General features: G+C 40.9%; 1 protein-coding gene across 6 annotated transcripts in view; it reads right to left on the reverse strand.

Annotated features, from left to right (window-relative positions):
• LOC131251490 (uncharacterized) overlaps positions 1-20,701 on the reverse strand; it is an 84,505-nt gene extending 63,804 nt beyond the window's left edge. For 3 of the 6 annotated variants that reach the window (XM_058252236.1, XM_058252235.1, XM_058252237.1), the window contains exons 1-3: positions 20,093-20,694; positions 19,931-19,976; positions 10,801-11,394 (exon numbers count right to left, since the gene is read on the reverse strand). In XM_058252236.1, coding sequence (XP_058108219.1) covers positions 10,801-11,394; positions 19,931-19,976; positions 20,093-20,337 — 885 coding nt within the window. In that variant the 5' untranslated portion in view covers positions 20,338-20,694. Of the gene's footprint in view, positions 1-10,800; positions 11,395-19,930; positions 19,977-20,092 lie in introns of all 6 variants that reach the window. The other 3 variants (XM_058252238.1, XM_058252239.1, XM_058252240.1) reach the window with 3 other exon arrangements.
• Between the last annotated feature and the right edge of the window lie 585 nt (positions 20,702-21,286).

Below are 21,286 nucleotides of genomic sequence, written 5' to 3' on the forward strand. Positions count from 1 at the left end.
ATATGAATGTACACCCATACTTGAGATGTAACTTGACTAGTTGTGATCGTAATGGACCTTCGACTTCGTGGTTATTGAGTGGTGGTCTAGATGGATCGTTGATGTGGGCCTACCATCCAAGGTTGTTGTGTCCAATGGCTTTTAAGGATGGTCTTTTATCGCATGATTTTGATATTCACCCTATGTAGCTCGTTTTGATACTCGCCCTGCATGGTTTTGTTTTGATATTTTCCCTATATGGGCTCGATGTTTTATATTGTGTAACCATGCGATGGTAAGCCCCATATGTTGTAATATGATTGACCACTAGTCGACGGTGTTCCATTAAACATCCTAAGATGGTAGTCTCATGGGCCGGGGATGGTGGTAATGGGACATTATGCCCGAGCTGTCGGCCTACGCTAGGCTATACGCTCCCCGTAGTGACCTTGAGCTTATTTAAATTGGTTGATTGTAACTGGATTAATAATGGTTTGGCTAATCATGCATTTATAGCATATTGGCGATGACGGGTGGCTATTCTGGATGCTGTAGCACGTGCCCTAGAGTTGTTAGGGTATCGTTTCGCTAGCTCCCAGACCACCGACTATCGACCCATGTTCCGACTGGATGATTTTCCCAGGTCGATGATTTGCATGGGTGACGAGCCCAAGTCCGACTGGATGTGCATCCCCAGGTCGATGTGCATTCACGCATCCATGCATTTAAAAAGACTGCATCATGTATTGTTTTGATTGCCTTGTTGTTTTATAATTATGATTACCTAATGCGGCGATGTGTAATCTTGAGGGGAATTCATACTGAGCTGGCCACTCATCCATCAAATATACAACCGTACAGGTAAAACAGGTGGCCCAGATGATGTATATGTTCAGACTTGATGAGGAGCTATGCAGGTGCCATGGATGCACGGCCATATTGCTATGAGGAGCTGCGTGGTCATGCGGCTTACATTTATATGCTTTCTATTTATTTTTTTTACGTATGAAAATCTTGTAATCGTTAATGTTGAGACATTGGTTTGTATAAGTCATTATGGGCAACCTCTTGTATATTCTAAATGTAATTGAAAATTTTTCTTTATGCTTACTTGTCCGTTCTACGCTCATCTGCCTACTCTAATAGTTGAAAAAAATATATATATACTCGAATTTGACCATCCTTTAAGGTTAACACTTGGGTTTTCGGGAAACGAGTCATATACTCGGGTCCTGAAAACACGGGGCGTTACAGAAGTACCTCCCTTTCTCTTATCACTTGAGGCTGGTTGAAGATTGGCAATCTCTTCAACAGGGTTCCATGAGTGTGGCTGAATACATTAAGAAGTTCGAAGAGTACTTGACCCGATGTGAAGTTGAAGAGGATCCCGTACTCACTCTCGCTCGATTTAAGATGGGTCTCCATTCTGACATTAGGAGAGACTTGCTCGCGGAAGAGATAGACACTCTTGAACAAATGTATCAAGTGGTGTTGGAGGTCGAGCAATACCTCAAGGCATCTGTGGGAAGGCGATTTGAGTCCCGAGATTCTGGCGCTAAGGCTAACCCTTCTGGGGCTAAGCCTGGCACTGGATATCAATACAAGTCTTCCAGTAGTTCTCAGTCTAGGCCCAAGGATGATATGGGTAAAGGAGTTGTTGGGTTTAGCTCACGTAAAGGTGATGCGACTGGGTGTTTTAGATGTCAGAGGATTGGTCACTTTGCCCACCAGTGTGGCACAAAAGAGGGCACCAAGGTGTTCTTTATTGATGGGCAAGTAGAAATAGTGCCCCCATAAAGTGACAGTGAGGAGGAAGAATACGAGCCAGTGGAGACCCCTAGTGATGAGGAAGAGGGAGCGAAAGAGACCACGACACTTGCAGTTGTTCGTTGCGCCTTTGCACAAGCAAAGAATACCGACGATTGGCGCCGCAACACGTTCTATACCTACGCAAAATGTGGTGATAAGAGTTGCAAGATGATCGTGGATAGTGGTAGTTGTGTCAATGTGGCATCAACTAGCACTATGAGTCGTTTGGCCTTGAAGCTTGAAGCCCATCCTCAACCCTATAGAGTGTCTTGGGTTGATGAGACTTCCATTCCAATCTCGCACCGTTGTCTTGTTCCTATTTAGTTTGAATCATATAAAGACACACTATGGTGTGATGTTGTTCCCGTGGATGTCGGCCACATCATTTTAGGTAGGCCCTGGCTCGATGACAAGGATGTCACCATATCTGGTCGTTCAAATATGTGTACATTCTGGTTTGAGGGCAAGAAAGTCAAGCTAAATCATCTCCCACCCAAGAACACGACTGGAAAGGAGTCCACCACAAAGAGTAGTGCGAGTGGCTCGAAGGAATTGAAGGAATTGAAGGAATCGAAGTCCAAGTCTAAGGCCCCCCACATTATAAATGCCAGACTTTGAGCAGGAGACTGAGTCGGACTCGATGGTGTACACCCTTGTGGCCAGGGAGAGTGCACCAGAGGCTAGTGTAGAGTTATCCACTGAGGCCATTCCGGTAGTGAATGAGTTTCGTGACATCTTTCCTGATGATCTGCCGGATGAGCTTCCCCCTATGAGGGATATACAGCACGCCATTGATTTAGTCCCTAGGGCGACTCTACCAAACCTCCCTCATTACAAAATGAACCCAAAGGAGCATGCAGAGTTGAAGAGGCAGGTTGATGAGCTTCCAGAAAAGGGTTTCATTCGAGAGAGCATGAGTTCGTGTGTCGTACCCGCCCTTCTTACACCTAAGAAGGATGGCGCATGGAGGATGTGTGTTGATAGTAGAGTCATCAACAAAATCACAATCAAGTATCGGTTTCCCATACCGCGTCTTGATGACATGTTAGACATGATAGCCAACGCTACTATCTTCTCGAAAACTGACCTCAAAAGTGGTTATCACCAAATCCGCATACACCCTAGCGATGAATGGAAGACAGCCTTCAAGACGAAGGATAGGTTATACGAGTGGCCGGTCATGCTTTTTGGGCTGACTAATGCCCCGAGTACCTTCATGCGTGTGATGACCCAAGTGTTGAGGCCTTCATGGGGAAGTTCTCGGTCATCTACTTTGATGATATCCTGATTTATAACATGACCAAGGAACAACACCTCAACCATTTTAAGCAGGTTTGTGGGATCCTTAGAGCCGAAAAATTGTACACCAACCTAAAGAAGTGTGCGTTTATGTCTAGCAGCGTTATCTTCTTAAGTTTTGTTGTGTCAGCTGAGGGTGTGTCAGTGGATCCTGAGAAAGTCAAGGCCATTATCAATTGGCATAAACCCTGCAAAATTCACGAGGTGCGCAGCTTTCACAACTTGGCCACCTTCTATAGGCAGCTTTCACAGTTAGCCACCTTCTATAGGCAGTTCATTTAAGGGTTCAATTCCATTATGGCTCCCGTCACGGATTGCATAAAAAAATGAGAATTTCAATGGACGAAGGCAACCTCGAAGGCCTTCAACGAGATAAAGGCTAAGATGACCGAGACTCCAGTCATGCGACTTCCGGATTTTTCGAAAGCTTTGAGGTCGCATGTGACACGTCAGGAGTTGGTATATGAGTACTTAGTCAGGAAGGGCACCCTATCACCTTTTTTAGTGAGAAACTGAATGAGGCGAAGCAAAAATACTCCACCTATGAAAAAGAATTTTATGCGGTAGTACAATCGTTGCGCCACTAGCATCATTATCTATTGCCGCAAGAATTCGTCTTGTTCTCAGATCACGAGGCCTTGAGATATCTGAACTCTCAGAAGAAACTAAACTCTAAGCATGCCAAGTGGGTCCAGTTCCTTCAAGAGTACACTTTTGTGCTTAAACACAAGGCCGGTGTAGAGAATAAGCCTGCTGACACGTTGATTCGTCGAGTTGCGTTACTCAATTCCATGAGTGTCGAAGTCAAGGGGCTCGAGCGTGTCATAGAGGATTATTTTAAGTGCCTAGATTTTGGAGTTGTGTACACATCGTTGTTAGAGAGTCCGTCAGGAGCTAGCAGTGAGTACTTGATATTGGACGGATATTTGTTTAGGAGTGACCGTTTGTGCATACCCCACACCTCCCTCAGCGATTTTCTTGTCTGGGAGTTACATTCAGGAGGGGTCGCAGGTCATTTTGGTCGAGACAAGACCATTGCCCTAGTGGAGGATAGATTCTATTGGCCAAGCCTCAAGCGAGACATGGCCAAAATTATAGGGCAGTGTCGTACTTGTCAACTAGCAAAGCAGAAAAAGCATAATACGGGGCTATACACACCTTTGCCAGTTCCATTCACCCTTTGGCAGGACATCAGTATGAACTTCGTGCTTAGGCTCTCCAAGACCATTCGAAAACACGATTCCATATTTGTTGTCGTGGACCGTTTTTCTAAAATGACCCACTTCATCCCTTGTTCGAAGACCTCTAACGAATCCCATGTTACCAAATTGTTCTTTAGTGAGGTTGTCAAACTTCATGGCTTACCCAAAACCATAGTGTCTGACCGTGAAGTGTGGTTCATGAGTTATTTTTAGAAAACACTATGGCATATGATGAGTACTAGGCTCCAATTTTCTTCTGCCTACCACCCTCAGACTGATGGTCAAACTGAAGTAGTCAATAAGAGCCTAGGACATTTGCTCAGGTGTTTAGTAGGGGAGCACACCAAGACGTGAGACACGGCACTACCTATCGCCGAGTTTGCATTTAATAGTTCTGTCAATAGATCCACAGGTTTAAGTCCTTTTGAAATCGTTACTGGTTATAAACCTCGAAAGCCTATTGATCTTGTCCCTATGTCCTTGTCCCATAGGCCATCATAGTCTACAGTCCTTTGCACATCATATTCATTCATCGGATCAAGAAATCAGGCAAAGGATCAATGCTAGTAATGAACAATACCAATTTTAGGGGACTCTATAATGGTCTGCATCAGGCCAGAGCGATATCCTCAGGGAGCCGTTCGGAAATTACACACGTGTAGCACTGGACCATTCAAAATTATAAAACGAAACGATATCAATGTGTATGTGGTAAATCTTCCACCTTCCATGGGAATTAGTTCCACATTCAATATGGAGGATCTAATTGCATTTCAAAGGAGCACTTATATATCGTCCAGCCTTTCACCTAACCATCCTAATTCCCCAGACCTTTCCCTTGACCCATGGCCTCTTCCCGACCCATCTTCTCAGCCTCTACCTCCTATAACTACCCATCCCACATCCAAAGAGTAGAGGGACGATATTCTAGACCATCAAATAGTATTGACGCTGGACGGCGGTTTTCAAAAGTTCCTTGTCAAGTAGAAGTCATGCCCAACTTCAGAAAGTACGTAACTCACTGAAGAGGAACTTCAAAGACTTGATCCAAACATCTTGGAGCAGTTCAAGAGCTTTATTTCGTCAGTGACAAAACCTTTGCAGCCGGGGAGAGTTGATGGGGACATCATGCACATGCCCCCTCTATGCATGTATTCGAGGGGGAGGCGGGCCCCACTTTCGATTTGGATCGACGACGACATCTTTGGAAGGCTTCATAATTAAGGGGTTGCGTTATAGAGCATTGGAGTGGACCCGATCATCACATAGATTTTACCATCGGATCTCATGATCGTCGCCCACTACTTTAGATGATCTAGGATTTTGAGTTTTGACTATTTTTTGTTATTAGAAACATCATGAACGGCTTTAATTGCTTAAATTAGTTATTTTATTTGCTTTAGCTTTGGTATTAGTAAGCGCACATGGCGCAAGAGTAACTTTGTCTTTTTTGGGTTTAGGGTTTTCTTATAAATAAAGCAAATTCATGTAGGTATTCTCAATGATATTTGATGAATAAAAATTCCTGTGTTTCTTCCTCTCTCTTTGGGTTGAAGAATCGAATTGGGTGCGAAGCCCTCCCTTCCTCGAAGGGCTAACTACCGTAGTGTGAAGCCACATCTGCTCCAAATCATCTCTACCTTCTTACGCGCCACATCCATCACCCTCTACACCCCTTCCACTTTCAGATTCACCCACTTTCGTATCCAAGTTTTCTCCTACAGCAGTGCATAAACTAATTTTTAGATTATGGCTCATCCGAGGGGTTGAAACTTCGGCGGAGTACTACACACTCACCTTGCGATGGATCGACGTGAAACTTGGAATGGAGGCAGCCCATCCCTATCCGATCCCAGCTTACAAGTCAGTTTTCGACTGTGGGACCCACACACGTGCGGACGACCTGTTACGCACGTGCGTCCAGGCCCATCTACTGTCCAACGTGTGTGACTCATCCCAGGTTCTCTTTTTCCTCTATTTCCTTCTCTTTTGACTAAAAAAAAAAAAACCCCTTAATCCAAATCCCTAACCCTAAAGAGTCCCAAATCCCAATTATCCCCAATTTTCAAACCCTAGATTTTCTCCAAAATTGAAACTTAATGAATCTCTTAAGTCGGGAACAATCCTTTGCAAGAATGGATGATTCTTACACTCCTTTGGGCTTGTTTGGCTTATAATTTTATTTGATCCAACCCTAGAGTTGAATAGGCTTGGACCCCCATAGATTCCCCTTTTTGAATGTTTGATAGTATGTAGGATGTGAAATTTTGTGATTGTTTAAAATTGGTATAATCACAAGCTTGATTTCTTGCATTCCATATTTAATTTCATGTTCTGCCACATCAATTGCAACTAAAGAGTTGGCAAGGGAAGCTTTTCATCACCAACTCTTAATTGACCACATCATTTCCTCTAAATCACTGCAAATTCCACAAGTACCAATTTAACATATTAAAGGAAAACGAGGTCAAGATTCAGGAACAGAAGCTAACAACAATTCTTTGAGTAGCTCTCCATGTGCACATGTTTATGATACAAAAGTTTATACTTCCAATCAAATCAGATTTTTCGACCTGCTGGGTTCGAACCAGCAACCAAGAGGATTAATCCTCTGCTCTGCTGACTGAGCCAAGGTCGACTTAATGTGGATCTCTTTACCACAATAACGAATCCCGGCAGGTAGATGAGAACACTAGAGTGAACCAAAAGTCTAATAAGAAATACTTCCAATCAAATCAGATTTTTTGACCTACTGGATTCGAACCAGCAACCAAGAGGATTAATCCTCTGCTCTGCCGACTGAGCCAAGGTCGACTTAATGTGGATCTCTTTACCACAATAACGAATCCCGGCAGGTAGATGAGAACACTAGAGTGAACCAAAAGTCTAATAAGAAACAAGATTTTCCCCATTTGTATAAGAAGTGTCTCACGATACCCCTAAATAAGGTTTAATAGCCTCTAGCCTTCTCACGGCATGCATGCTATCATCACCATTTCATTTGACAGTGAAGAATAGAGGATGTAACTGAGTCTACTGGAAAGAGAACCTACAAGTAGTCAGGTACAAAAAAGCAATTGAGTAAGACACTGTTTGATCCACTTCTCATGAAATCAAGTTTCAAACAAAAGAAGTGTGGTTGAACCACTTCTTCCGAAATCAAGTTTCAAACAAAAGACGTGTGGTTGAACTACCTACAGGACACTTTAACTTTCATTCCAGATTGGCTATTTCAAAATATGCTATTGTAAGAAAGTGGCTTCAAAGGATGACTGCATGTCATACAAAAATCATATTATAAACTCGTTGATTTTCTAACCAATGCCATTAGTCCAAGCTATAGTCATGATGTCTCTCTCTCTCTCTCTCTCTCTCTCTCTCTCTCTCTCTCTCTCACACACACACACACACACACATATATACATACATATATATGCATACATACTATTGAGTATTGACACATATATATGACATCTTGCCTTTATATAGGCTACAAATCATATTTAGAATAATCTATAAAAAAAAAGTTTCTAGAATACTCCTTGCTTACTTTCTATTGGTCCACATACCACCACCCTATCTCTACTCAAGCATAACATCTAAACAGGGAAACTAAAACATAAAAATGCAAATCTGACTAAAATTCAATATGCAGGAACCATATGGTCAATTGGACTGTAGAATCCATACAAATGCCAAAAGGGCCCATATAATTTTGCATATGTGCATCATAAAGCTGTACTACAATTGGACAGATGGGCACCTAAGTCCAATCAGAGTCATCGAACTACTAGACTGGGCTGGATTTGTTTTCCAGGCTTTTGATTTGGTCCAGATTCTCAATTGCATCCCAGCCTGCTCTTGGGCTGCATCAAGTACCCTGGTCCGGCTATCTAGATCATTAATCCATTGGCCCACCCTTAGGGCCTTAAATTTTGCATATAGGCATTATAAAGCTGTACGATTGGATTGGTGGGCTCCTAAGTCCAATCGGAGTCATAGGACCAGTAGATTGGTCTGGATTTGTCAGGCTTTTGATTTGGTCAAGATCTCCAATTGTATCATAGCCTGCTCTTGGGCTGCATCAGGTTCCCTGTTTATCTAACTGATTAATCCATTGGTCCACCCTTAGACATGGGATGCTCCAAAAAATCTCCTAGAGAGGAAGATCACAACCCTTCAATCTTTTGCCTACGTTTCACACATTTCTGGATCATTTTCTTAATTGTCTATTTGTAGGCCACAGATAGAAGGGTGGGAAAACTCATTAATTGTAATCAACCTATGTAATAGACTAATTAGGCCTTTTGGGGGAAAAAAAAAAAAGTAATACACTAATTAGATAGCGCTTGATTGTAAATTTGTAATCAACCAATGTAATAGTCCATTACATTGTGCCTGTGGGAGTTTTGTGCTAAGCCCAGATAAAGGAGGGTTGCATTAGGTCAGCAGCCAGCATCAAACTTATGCAATAACTTTCATCATCAATCCGAACAATATGGCATTCCCAACTCATGCTAGGGCATCTGGAGTTCTAGCCCCTGATAGAGTAGGATGGTGGAACAAGATTCATGTAGCCAACAGCAATTAATTGGGATAAGGCTTAGATGATGATGGGATTGAAGGGTTGGGAACTTCCAACCTTGCTCAAAAAGAAGGGTTAGGAACTTCCAGTCTGGGGGTTTATTAGAAAATCCCCCATTCACCGTAGGGTCCATCAGATCAATAGTTCATATCGAACACAGATCCTATATGCACAAATATTGTGCCTTAAAAGCAGTATGTTAAGGCTCATCACTTTATAAGTCAGCTTTCACTAAAACAAGCATTGTTGCAATAAGAGGTTAGGGAAAAACTCATCACTCTGAAACTATTGACATAATTCCCCCAGCAACTCAGCAAATTCAATACCACACTGCACTTCTTGTGATCATTAACTAATAAAATTAGAGACGATCAAGAATCTGCAAAGTCGTGTTCCCCTTATGGGATATTTAGCACTCCATTCCAGAATACAATGGATTGCCTATAATTAGCCAAATGAACTAAGCCTGTGCTCCTCAATTTACAGCTGGGTTAAGCACATGGATGATAAAATTTCAATGACAAGAATTTATAAATGACCAACGAAAGTGAAGTGTATAAACAATGACAATGTTCTGCTCACAGCAGAATCCAAGAAGATACCAACTTCAACAACAGGAATGGTGAGATAGGTAGCTACGTGGCCTAAGCAACTTCAGTCGCCTTGACATCAGCCAAAGGGGCAGCCCATCCCATGAGCGAAATCATGATGAGTTGAAGTTTTCATTTTTTACTTATCTGATCGACCTTGTATTTTGTACTTCGTAACTAGAAATTGGAAAGCCAAACTGTAAACTATTTGTCCTTCTGTTTGAATTCAAAAACAGAATATAGCAACCAGCGAGAGGTACTTTGTGAGTGTCATTCTTGTGAATGTAACCTGTGATAGCCTGTGCCTGTGGCCAACTGATTATTTATCTGTGAACAAGAGATATTTATTAAGGATGATTTTTTATCCATAGAAGTTTTTCACACAAGCAGAAACTTGAAAATTTAATTGATTTGGTTGAGAACTTGACTCCAACTTAGACTCAGGCCATGATTATGTCTGGATTAAATAGTTTTTAAACTTCAACAAAAATAATAATTGCAACATAGCATTATCTGAAAGAAATTTCAGAGAGTTTTAGTGTGAAAGTAGAAGAGAAAGGAACTTAATCAGAAAACATTCATGTAGAACATTTACATTGCCTTAAAAATCTGCACAAAAATGCCTTGTAGTGGTGATTAATAAAATGAATTGAATGATGAACAAGTTACAGACAGGAACAGCTTGAAATACAAGAACAACAAACAGATAGAAAGCAAGAGCACTCTTGAGACGGCATTCGTGAGCTAAGAGTGGAACAGTCTTTACTAACTTAGACTGCCCAAACCCTGAGCCCAGGCTCCTTCCAAGAGGAATTACAGGCAGCACAAACTCAGTCTCCACAATATACTCTAAACAATATGGGACACTACTCATTCTTACATAGAATGATGATACAACTTAGCAAGACTGAAAAGAGCACTTCCATTACATAGTTAAATGAGAAATATTGCCCAGGCTTCTCATCAGAGAAGGATTTCAAATCCTATTCTCCCACACATGTCAATGAGGCAAATTTGAGCAAGATCCAGTACATTCATCAGATGGACCCAAAAAGCAGGTGCTGTTACCAAAAATCAGTACTGCCCATTGGGAGGACCAACACATGTACGAAAAGAATAGGCAGTTAAAAAGAACTAACCACAGGATCAGACCAGCATAATTTCAGGCCATGGTATAAACTCGGGCCCGGATCTCGCACATAACTGTTAATGTGGGGAGAGTAGGATTAACTTTCTCTTGCAAGGGCTCTTGAATATTTGGTTTTCATTGTCAAACCTCCTTTTCCTATAGCTTTTAATCCAAATATTCACATTACCAAATACATGATTGTCTTACCTGCTGGAGACTAGATCTCAATGCACGAGGCCCACTTATTTGAGAGCATTTTGAATCATAGAAATCACCCAAAACGGAACCTCGAGTCATAAACAGCATTTTACACCGTTCTTGCAACGAAATATGATCGAGTTTATCGATTTCAGGTTGATCTTGGATTTCACTCTTGACCTGAACTGTTTGCATATCAACACTGGAAAGGCCACCCTCACCATCCCTGCACGGACTGATTAGGCTGCTACTAGAGTTGTAAGAGTTTGTATCAACTTCTCCAACAACAAGGCCTTTAGCTTCAGGGCAAGGCACCAGACATGAGCAAATGTGACCATTCACTTTAGCCTCCTGCAAATTGTTCTCTCTAGTAGAACCCGTATCATGAAATTTGTTCGCTGTTGATGAACACAGTGCAGCTTCACAAGAATGGACAGGAATTGCAATAGTTGGAACTTCAATAGCATTTGTAACAGGACCCCCATCAGTATAACTTTGTTCTTGTCCTGCATCCTTAGAATGACCTCCCTCCTTGCTTTCTCCAGCGCAGCAGACACTTGTGCTTCTCTTGACACGAGCGGAATCGCGTGTTGAGATATCCTGCCGGAGAACAAATTTAGCAGCGCATTTTGATGAGATGAAATCAACAAAGGCCAAATGAATATCATTCAGCGGTGACTGACATAGAAAGCAATAGAAAGGTAATATACATTGCAACTGCATTTTAATAGAAAAACATAAAGGTTACATGCCATAAAATTTTAGTAACGTTGTTTAATCAGAAGAGGGAAATGACTCAACAACTCTACAATGGCAGCAACATCGAGGTGACTGGGTTGCTTCCAGCTCCTTTTACTGTGATGAGGAATAACAGGCTTCTGAAGTGAGGAGGAACAATATGCTCCTGATGCATCAGGACTAGTATCCAGAGACACCAGCCCGTAGATGCGGGGCCAGTGATTTAGTAATCCAGAGTTGAGACCATTAATCTGAAGGGCCCATTGTGGACAGGGATGCCCAAATATCTTGAAGCTTGGAAAATCCTAACCATCCAATCTTTGGTTTTCTTTTTTCCTTTTTCTTTTCCTTTTTTTTTTTAAATTATGGATAACAAGGAGTTACAAGGGAAGGTGGCCAAAGGCCAAAGATAGATGACCAAGGAGGAACCTAAGAGTCCCCAAAATAGATAATTGATCTTGAGACCATCCTTGGCCAAGAGTCTGCCAAGACATTCACCTATCTTGGAACATGCTTAAATAAATGTGATCTTGGATCTAATTGAATATGAAATGAAGCTTCCAACATCCATTAACTCAAAAGAAGTCCAACTCAAAAGAAGTTGGAAGAATTGAAGAACTTGAAGAAAATACATGGACGGAGGGAAAAAGAAATGATGGTGTGGGGATAAATGATGATTAGCCTCGCACCAATCTCCCTTCCAAATAGCATGGAAATATCCTCAAATCACATGAAGATGGAAGAAAAAGAAAGCAAGAGTCTTTTCTCTTTTTCTTATCACAAAATCCAATGAGGGAGAAAGTCATACGCCCACCCTCTTTTTATAGCTTCACCAAGTTTCACTAATTACAAAAAACACCATCTTATGAAATTTTAATAAAAATGGCCATGGTCTAAAGAGAATCTACTAAATCACTCACAAAGGTGTCCAAACATAAAATGATCAAAACTAAATCCTAAAAGATGATAAAATCTATAAAAATAAATAAATAAATAAATAAATAATAAAAATAAAAACTGATGAGGACGATCGACGATCAATGGCCGGATCATGTGATTCATGCAATCCAACGGCCCGATCGTCATGTCCCTCCAATCCAACAGTCTAGATCACTCCATAAAGCAGCTCATGTGCATCTTCCCAGTGCGGGGTCTTCCAGATGCTCACACATGCACATGACGTCTTCAGCACAATCACGGGTACTCGCCTAACCACAGGGAAATCGGTGCGGCCCGCCTCCTCCTTTGATACGTACGCAAGGGTATATGTGACATGATGTCCTCATCAAATTGTCTAACACATGGATGACTTAAAGGATATTGAATGCCTAGAATTGGGTATTGTGTTCTAATTGTAATGCAGGTACATGAGTATTCGACTATCCATAGTACTCACTAATATTGTTTAGTTGTTTAAGATTTTTTTTATTTAAGGATTATATAATAATAATAATATTTGTTTACAACAAACAATGAAAATCTTAAACAATATCAGAATGCCAAGAAGATTGCTAAGTGATGTAGGACATATCAGAATGCCAAGAAGATGGCCTAGCCTAGAATGATGCAATAAGATCATCAACGGATTAGCTAGAACAATTTAAAGCACAAAATAATGCTAAGCAATCACAAGCTTAATGAATTCAAGTATTTAACTATGCTCATAGTCAAGACTAAACATGATTAGATGGGACCTATGGAAGGTTAGAACTATGCTCATAATAACTATGCTCATAACCCGTCAGTTAGATCTTATAAAACATGATTAGATGGGACCTATGGAAGGTTAGAACTTCCATCTAGCATAGGGATTATTCATAATTCAAAGGGATTCACTTGGTTTACGGTTTTGACTAAATTAGGTTTAGGTTTAAGGTTCAGATTTTTGGGGGATTTAGGGTTTTGAGGACTAGGGTTTTGAGAACCAGGATTTTGAAAACTATGGTTTTCAGGTTTAGGATTGAAGTAAAGAACAAGGAATAAAGAGGAATGAGGGAGACGAAACAAGAGGGCCACGGAACAAGGGGATTGTCTGTACGGACAACCGTACATGTGTGGCCATATGGCCGTACGGACACGAGTTTGGGAAGAGGTAGGTTGGATTGGGATTGGATGGGCTAAGGCTTGATTGGGTTGAGGTTTGGATGGATTGGAAGAAGGAAGAACAAGGATAGAGAAGGAGATTATTTGTTGATGGGGAAAAAAGAGAAGCATACTAGAAAGAAAGAGAGAGAAAAGAGAAGAAAAACCTTTTAAATGAAGAGAATGAAAGAAAATGATAACTTTGAATCACTCCATGGCATCACACCAAACTGCTCCAATCACGGGAGGTTTTACTTCATCACAAAGCAAAGAGAGATTTTTTTTTCATATGCAATAATAGGCTAAGGTGGGGACGTCCGAGCCTTCACAGTCTCAAAGAAGACTTTTTACAAAATAAAAAATAAATAAATAAATTGCTCTCAAATAAAAAAATTCACAGAAAGACGCTCATTGAAATAAAATTTGGTCCTAACACCCTAATCTCAACAACAATATAAGTTAAACCAACAAAAAAAATAACAAAACATATAAACAAACTAAATAAACTAAACCATTTCATGGCCCATAGGGTCCACGATCAAGATGTCCAATGATGATGATCCAACGATCGGAATGGTCCACAGTCAAAATCCAACAGTCCAAATGATCAAACAAAGCAACCCACATACATCTTTCCAGTGTGAGGCCTTCAAAGATGCATGATCATGCATGTGGGGCTTTCAACGGGCTAAGCACTCGAATTGGGCCCACAAGGCCCCATATATGCATCACCAAACCACAAAAAAACGAGAGCTCTCCTCCTATGGTATACTTTGACTGGTGTTCGGATGTCCTCATCAACTCCCCTCAACTGAGAAGAGTTCGCCTCTGGTGAAATAAAGTAATGATAATGCTCGAGGTGATCCGGGTATAACCTTTAAAGCTCTACCTTTGTGATCCACGTACAATCTGACTTTGGCCTGTTCTTCCACTTGACAAGATACTTCTGAAAACCTCTGTATTTGGTGGAAACCACTTGCTCATCCAAAATATCTTCAATCTTTTTCTCTTTTATTGAGTATAGATGGTAGAGAAAGCAAAGGCTGAGAAGAAGGATATGGCAAAAGCCGTGATTCGTGGGACAGGTCGAGAAAGCTATCTGGATCAATGTGAGGGTCGAAACGAGGGCTAGAGGGTGAAGTTGTTGAGCCCTTAAAGAACACAAGATCTTCCACATTGAATATAGAGCTAATACTCATATCAAGTAGAAGTTCTACAGCATACACATGAGAGCCTAATTTCCTCAATATCTTATAAGGACCGGCACTACGGGCGTGTGATTTCCTAACAGCACCTTGCGGAAATCACTTTGGCCTTATACGAACCATCACATATAGTCAGCTACTTGAAATTCTTTAAACCTGCAATGAGAGTTAGCAAATATCTTGTACTTTTCGTTACTCATATTAATCTGTTTTCTAATCTTATTATACAAATCATAGATATGTTGTGCGAATGCATCTGCGAACTCTGAAGGTTTATGGGAGACGGACATGGGAATAAGATATACAACCAGGAACTTACCCATAAAGGGCCTCGACACTTGCGTCATCACTCTCATGAACGTACTCAAAGCATTGATCAAGTCAAAAGGCATGACTAAGCACTCATATAGACCATCCTTCGTCTTGAAAGCCATCTTCCATTCATCTCTTGGGTGAATACGTATCTGATGATACCCGCTTTGAGGTCGATCTTGAAAAAAATCATGGCACTGGGAATCATATTCAACGTGTCGTCAAGACGCGATATAGGAAACCGATACTTAACCATGATCTTGTTGACGGCCTGACAGTCCACGCACATGCGCCAAGTGTCATTATTCTTAGGCGTGAGGAGGGCTGGCATAGCACATGGACTCAAACTCTCCTAAATGAACCCTTTTCTAAGAAGCTCATTAACTTGATTTTCAACTCTGCCATCCCCGCGAGGTTCATTCGGTAGGGAGGAAGGTTTGGTAGAGTCGACCTAGGGGCAAGGTCAATAGCATGTTGAATGTCCCACATGAGTGAAAGCTCATCCAGTAGGTCCTCAAGGAAAACATCTCAAAACTCCTCCAACACTGAACTCACTTCAGGTGACAACTATACTCTAACCTCAAGTGTGACCTCTCTAGCCACGAGGGCATACACCAACGAATCAGCTTTAATCTCTAAAACAGGACCGATGCATGGACTAAGTAACATGTGAGATCAAATAGCCGAATTAGGATATTTAACAAAAAAAAAAAAACACAAACAAAGCTATATTCATCACAAATATCATGAAAATCAAAAGAAAATCATGCATAATTCTGGCCTAAGCTACCAACATCGTAACACAAGATCATTAAATAATAAAAAAAAACTAGGATCTAATGGATGTAGGGACATCCAATTAGCATAGGGTATAGCCTACTTCAAAATAGAAAACCTAATACAAAATAGGGTGAAAATTAGGGTTTGGGTAATTTGGGAAAGTAGGAAAATTAAGAATTTTAGGTTTAGGGTTAGGGTTTCGGGGATGGAAGAAAGGGGTTTCGATATAATGATAGTGGGAAACCAAAAAGGGCAGGTAGGATTCATAGGTGTGGCCGAACAGTCACACGTGTGGCATGGGAGGATGGGTTTAGCTCAGTTAGGGTTTGGATTGTGGATGGGCATGGGAAAGTAGGGTTTAGGAGAAGACGAAGATCTAGGATGGAGAGAATGAAGAACCTAAATAAAATACCTGGATGAGAAAGAAAAGATAAGATGGTGTGGGGATAGATAGAAACCTCGCACCTCCGTTGATGAAGATTAGCCTCGCACCAATCTTCCTTCCAAATCGCATGAAAGTATCTTCAAATTGCATGAAGATGAGAGAAGAAAGCAAGAGCTTTTCTCTTTTTTTAATCACAAAATCCAATGTAAGAGAGGTCACACGTCCCCCCTCTTTTTATAGATCCAAAAAGTTTCAAAATTTACAATAATCCCCATCTTGTGAATTTTAACGAAAATAATCCTAGTCTAAATAAAATCAACTAAAATGCTCATAATGTGTCCAAATATAAAATAATCAAAAACTAAATCATAAAATATGATAAAATCGATGTGGACGATCAACGATCAATGGTCTGGTCATGCGATTCATGCAATCCAATGGCCCGATCGTCGCATCCCTCCGATCTAACGGTGTGGATCACTCTATCAAGCAGCCCATGTGCATCTTCCCAGTATGGGGTCTTCCAAATGCTCGCACATGCGCATGGGGTCTTCAGTACGATCACGGGTACTCGCCTAGCCACAAGGAAATCGGTGCAACCCGCCTCTTCCTCTGATACGTACGTAAGGGTGTACGTGACGTGATGTCCTCATCAATCTCCCTTTTTAATATATTTCGCATTTATTATGTGGAAATACTTAGGCTGAGACTTCCTTACATCTTTAGCATCACCCTTCTTGACATCCTCTCTTCTCTAGGGTGCTTTTGGGCAAAAGAAGATTTAACTTTATCCTCTTACCTTCATATATAAATGAACACATATTCGAGCAGCTGAAGAGTGTCATATCACAGTCGTACAACCAAGGTCTGCCCAAAATGATGTATCCTACATCCATAGACAAACCATCACACCATGGTGTGTCTTTGTTGGAAGCAAACTGAATGAGAATAAGACATCATTGAGAAACCGGTATCAAAGACACATCAACCGAAGAAACTCAATAAGGTCGAGGGTGAGGAATGGGTTTCAAACCCAAATGATTTACAATGCTAGCAGAGACCACATTGGTGCAACTGCTACTATCAATTATCACCTCACAGTTTTTGTCACCGTACTTGCCGTAAGTGTGAAAATTTGAATTCTTGCGCCAATCATCACTATCTTTAGCTTAGGCTAATGTGCATCTAACAATTGCAAGTGGCACGGTCTTAACTCCTTCAATTCTTCATCACTAGCACCAATTTCGAGCTGTTATTCTTATTCTTCACAATCGCCTTAATCATCTGCATCCTCATCAATCTTGTTAATCACAAGAGCCTTATTTCGCTTCTTTCGTACGGCACCGGTGTGCAAAATGACCATATCATTGGCATTTGTAAGACCGTGTTTGCTCACCTACCCTCAAGCTAGTAATAGCTAGACATTTGCCTTTCACATCCCTATTAGTGGATTTAGTACCGGCAGGGGCTTTGGATTGACTCCCAAAATTAGGTTTAGCTCTCTTAGCATACATCACTAAGAAAGTAATAAGTGAGGCCAACCTTAAGGCTTATGATGATCTTTACAATAGATTGGGGACGAGCAAAAGTGAGAAAAAGAAAAGTCTTCAAACATACATAATGAGAGAGGAAGAGTAGGGACCTAGATCATGTTAGATGCATTAAGAGTGATGACCAAAGGGTACTAATGAAGGAAATGAGATCAATGAAAAGTGGAGAAGCTATCTTCGGAACTTGTTAAATGACAATCACTCTGAAAGAAGGAACCATAAACTCAAATGATGTCGAATTTATAAATACTTTTGTAGGATTAGGATATCCAAAGTGAAAGAAGCTTTAAGAAAGATGAAAACAGGAAGGGCCTTGGACAGATGGTATACCAATAGAGGTTTGGAAGTGCATGGGATATGTTTGGTTATTTTGGTCAACAAAGTTCTTCAACAAGATTGTAAGATCGAAGAAAATACCAAATGAATGCAAGAAAAGTACCATGGTACCTATTTATAAGAATAAATGAGACGTATAGAAAAAAAATTGACAGAGCATGCAGAGTTGCACTATAGCTATCATGGGATTAAACTTATGGGTCATACTATTTAACTTTGGGAAAGAGTGACTGAACAAAGACTAAAGCATGAGATGAATGTATCAGAAAATCAATTTGGTTTCACGTCAAGGAGGTCTACCACTAAAGCTATTTTTTCTACTTAGGTGTTGTTTGGTAAACTGAAATATAAGGCCTGAAAATTAATTCAAGTGTTAAAAACTTAGAAGTGCTAAATTTTAATAAGTATTGAAAAATCTATTTTGTAATTTTTCTGGAAATAAAAAAAAAAAAAGTCCTGATATATGAAATTAAGCACTTTTTTTACAAAAATCTATTTAGTAAACACAAACCATAAATGTCTAAAAATTCGCAATTTGTCATATTTGCCCCTATTGTTTCAATTTCTATCTTCTATGGAGTATGAGACAAAACTTGTTATTGTCATGCCACCGTATTTGGCACACTTATACCCAATTCACATACATCTCTCAAACATAATCCTTAAATTGATGGACCATGTACTATATTCTTCTTGATGGAATACTAGTAACCCTTCAATTGGTGTCCTTGAATTGGACAGCTAATAAGAGAAACACAACGTCGCATATTTAATTGATAAAGGCCAATTTGAAGGTTAGGATCATCTAATATTTATTTTTTTTATTTTTGGCATGGTCCATCGACAATAGGCCTCATGTCAATATTATTGATCATAAAATCAATGAGCCCACTTGTATGAACAAAACCCGAGGTATAAACAAACTAAATAAACTAAACTATTTCGTGGCCCGTAAGGTCCACGATCAAGATGTCCAATGACGATGATCCAACAGTCAGAATGGTCCACAGTCAAAATCCAACAATCCAAATGATCCAACTAAGTAACCCACACATCTTTCCAGTGTGGGGCCTTCAAAGATGCATGATCGTGAATGTGGGGCTTTCAACGAGCTAGGCACTCGAATTGGGCCCACGAGGCCCCATATATGCATCACCTAGCCATAAAGAAACGGGAGCTCTCCTCCTCTAATATACTTTGACTAGTGTTTGGATGTCCTCATCAACTCTCCTCGGCTGAGAAGAGTTCGCCTCTGGTGAAATAAAGCTACGATAATGCTCAAGGTGATCAAGCATTATCGTAGGAAAGAGAGATGTGATTTGGAAATTAGAGTCGGCTGCAATTACTTAGGGAGTCTGGAAAGAGAGAGATCAAGGAATCTTCAAGGACAGTGAAGTGTGGACAGACAAGAAGGTCGAACATTTGGAAAGTACCACAGATCTCTGCCACTTAACAATCAGAGACATCCAATTTGTGGAATTCCCTCATTGCATATGTTCCATCAGCTTTTGTTTACTTCTAACTATTCATTTACATCCCAACAATAAGAAGGTTAGGAGAATCCAATGGGACTGTGTTTTACAGCAACAGCAACCATAGTGGGCCCCACCAGATGAACCATTTGGATCATCGCAGGGTGGATCTCACTGGCAAGAAATGCAGGTCCCAGTTATAATGCAAATAGCATTGTACATTACCTAAAAACTTATCAAAAGCATATCATACAAAGTAATGAATTCTAGCATAAATACCTCTAAAAAGCAAGCTTTTTCTTTAACAGCCGCATTAACACAGCACCTGCAAGCAAACCTCAGATAAGTTCTAAAATCAATTGCACTCATTTCACTACACAGCACAAATTATTCAAAACCGAACACTTCTTTTTTTTATCTTTATCAAAACCAAATACCAACATTGGAACTCTTCCGCTCGACTCAATGCCCAATGATGAACCGGACAGCCCACCAACAAGCAGCATTTCCATCCGTTCCTTCAACGGAAGATGATCAACATCATCCACTGCAGACCCACCATCACCATCAACTTCGCACTTGACTGTAATCGGCATCGAATTGGCAGCCGAAAACCAAGGCCCGTCTGGTAAAATTCCATCATCAACTTCCCTCTTCACCGTAACGGCACTAAAAAGCAGAGCCATGCTTGCGAGTTACCATCCGAGGGTCGAAATCAAATTCATCCGCATGGCTTGCAGCGACGGAAATTCAGAGGTTAGTACGTTTAGAGAGAGAGGGAGAGAGGGAGAGAGGAGAAGGGTTCTGGTTAGGGTTTTTTCTCTTTCTTTTGGTTCGTCGAGAAGGATTGAAGAGGAAAAGATTGAGAGATTTATAAGAAGTCGGAGCAGTTTGTGTGTGCGGAAGAATGGATGGAATTTGGGATTTGGGAACGGCAAGGAAGGCCTTTTTTTCTGCTTCTTATCTTCTCTCTCTCTCTCTCACGCGATGTGGCGCGAGGTATTGGAGGGAAGAGGATTTTTTGCCGTTTTGAGGAACAGAAATTTGGTGAGGCGATTTGCGCGAGGAGATTCCAGGGAAACGTGCGTGCGAGATCGGGGCCAATCTGGCTACGGACACGAATTGACCGTTACCGCGGCGCCGTTTGGGTGGATCCCTGTGGGGCCCACTGTGTATGTGCATTACATCCACACCGTTAATCCATTTTGACAGATCATTTTAGGGCATAATTCCAAAAATGAAATAGATCCAAATCTTAGGTGCACCGTGCCAAGGGAACAGTCATGAATGAATCCCCACAATTAAAAACCTCACCAGGCTACGGAACGGTTTTTTGCAATCTAACTTGTAAATACGGTCATAAAGACCTGAACGAAGAGACCACACAAATATTAGTTTGATCCAAAACTTTTAGCTGGCAAGAAGCTTCTAACAGTAAGTTAACACCATTTCACATGTTAGGGTCCATTTGAGATTTGGATATGCTTCATTTTTTCCTGCCATGCCGTGTAATGCGTTTTCAAAATGGATGAACTGCATATATGCAAGGCATATACATCAAGGTGGCCCATGGTTAAGGATCCCACCGAAGTCACACCCTTGACTAACTCAGGCTGATGAGGATTAGGTACTACA

The sequence above is a fragment of the Magnolia sinica genome, chromosome 7 (assembly GCF_029962835.1).
Source record: "Magnolia sinica isolate HGM2019 chromosome 7, MsV1, whole genome shotgun sequence".
Lineage (NCBI taxonomy): Eukaryota > Viridiplantae > Streptophyta > Magnoliopsida > Magnoliales > Magnoliaceae > Magnolia > Magnolia sinica.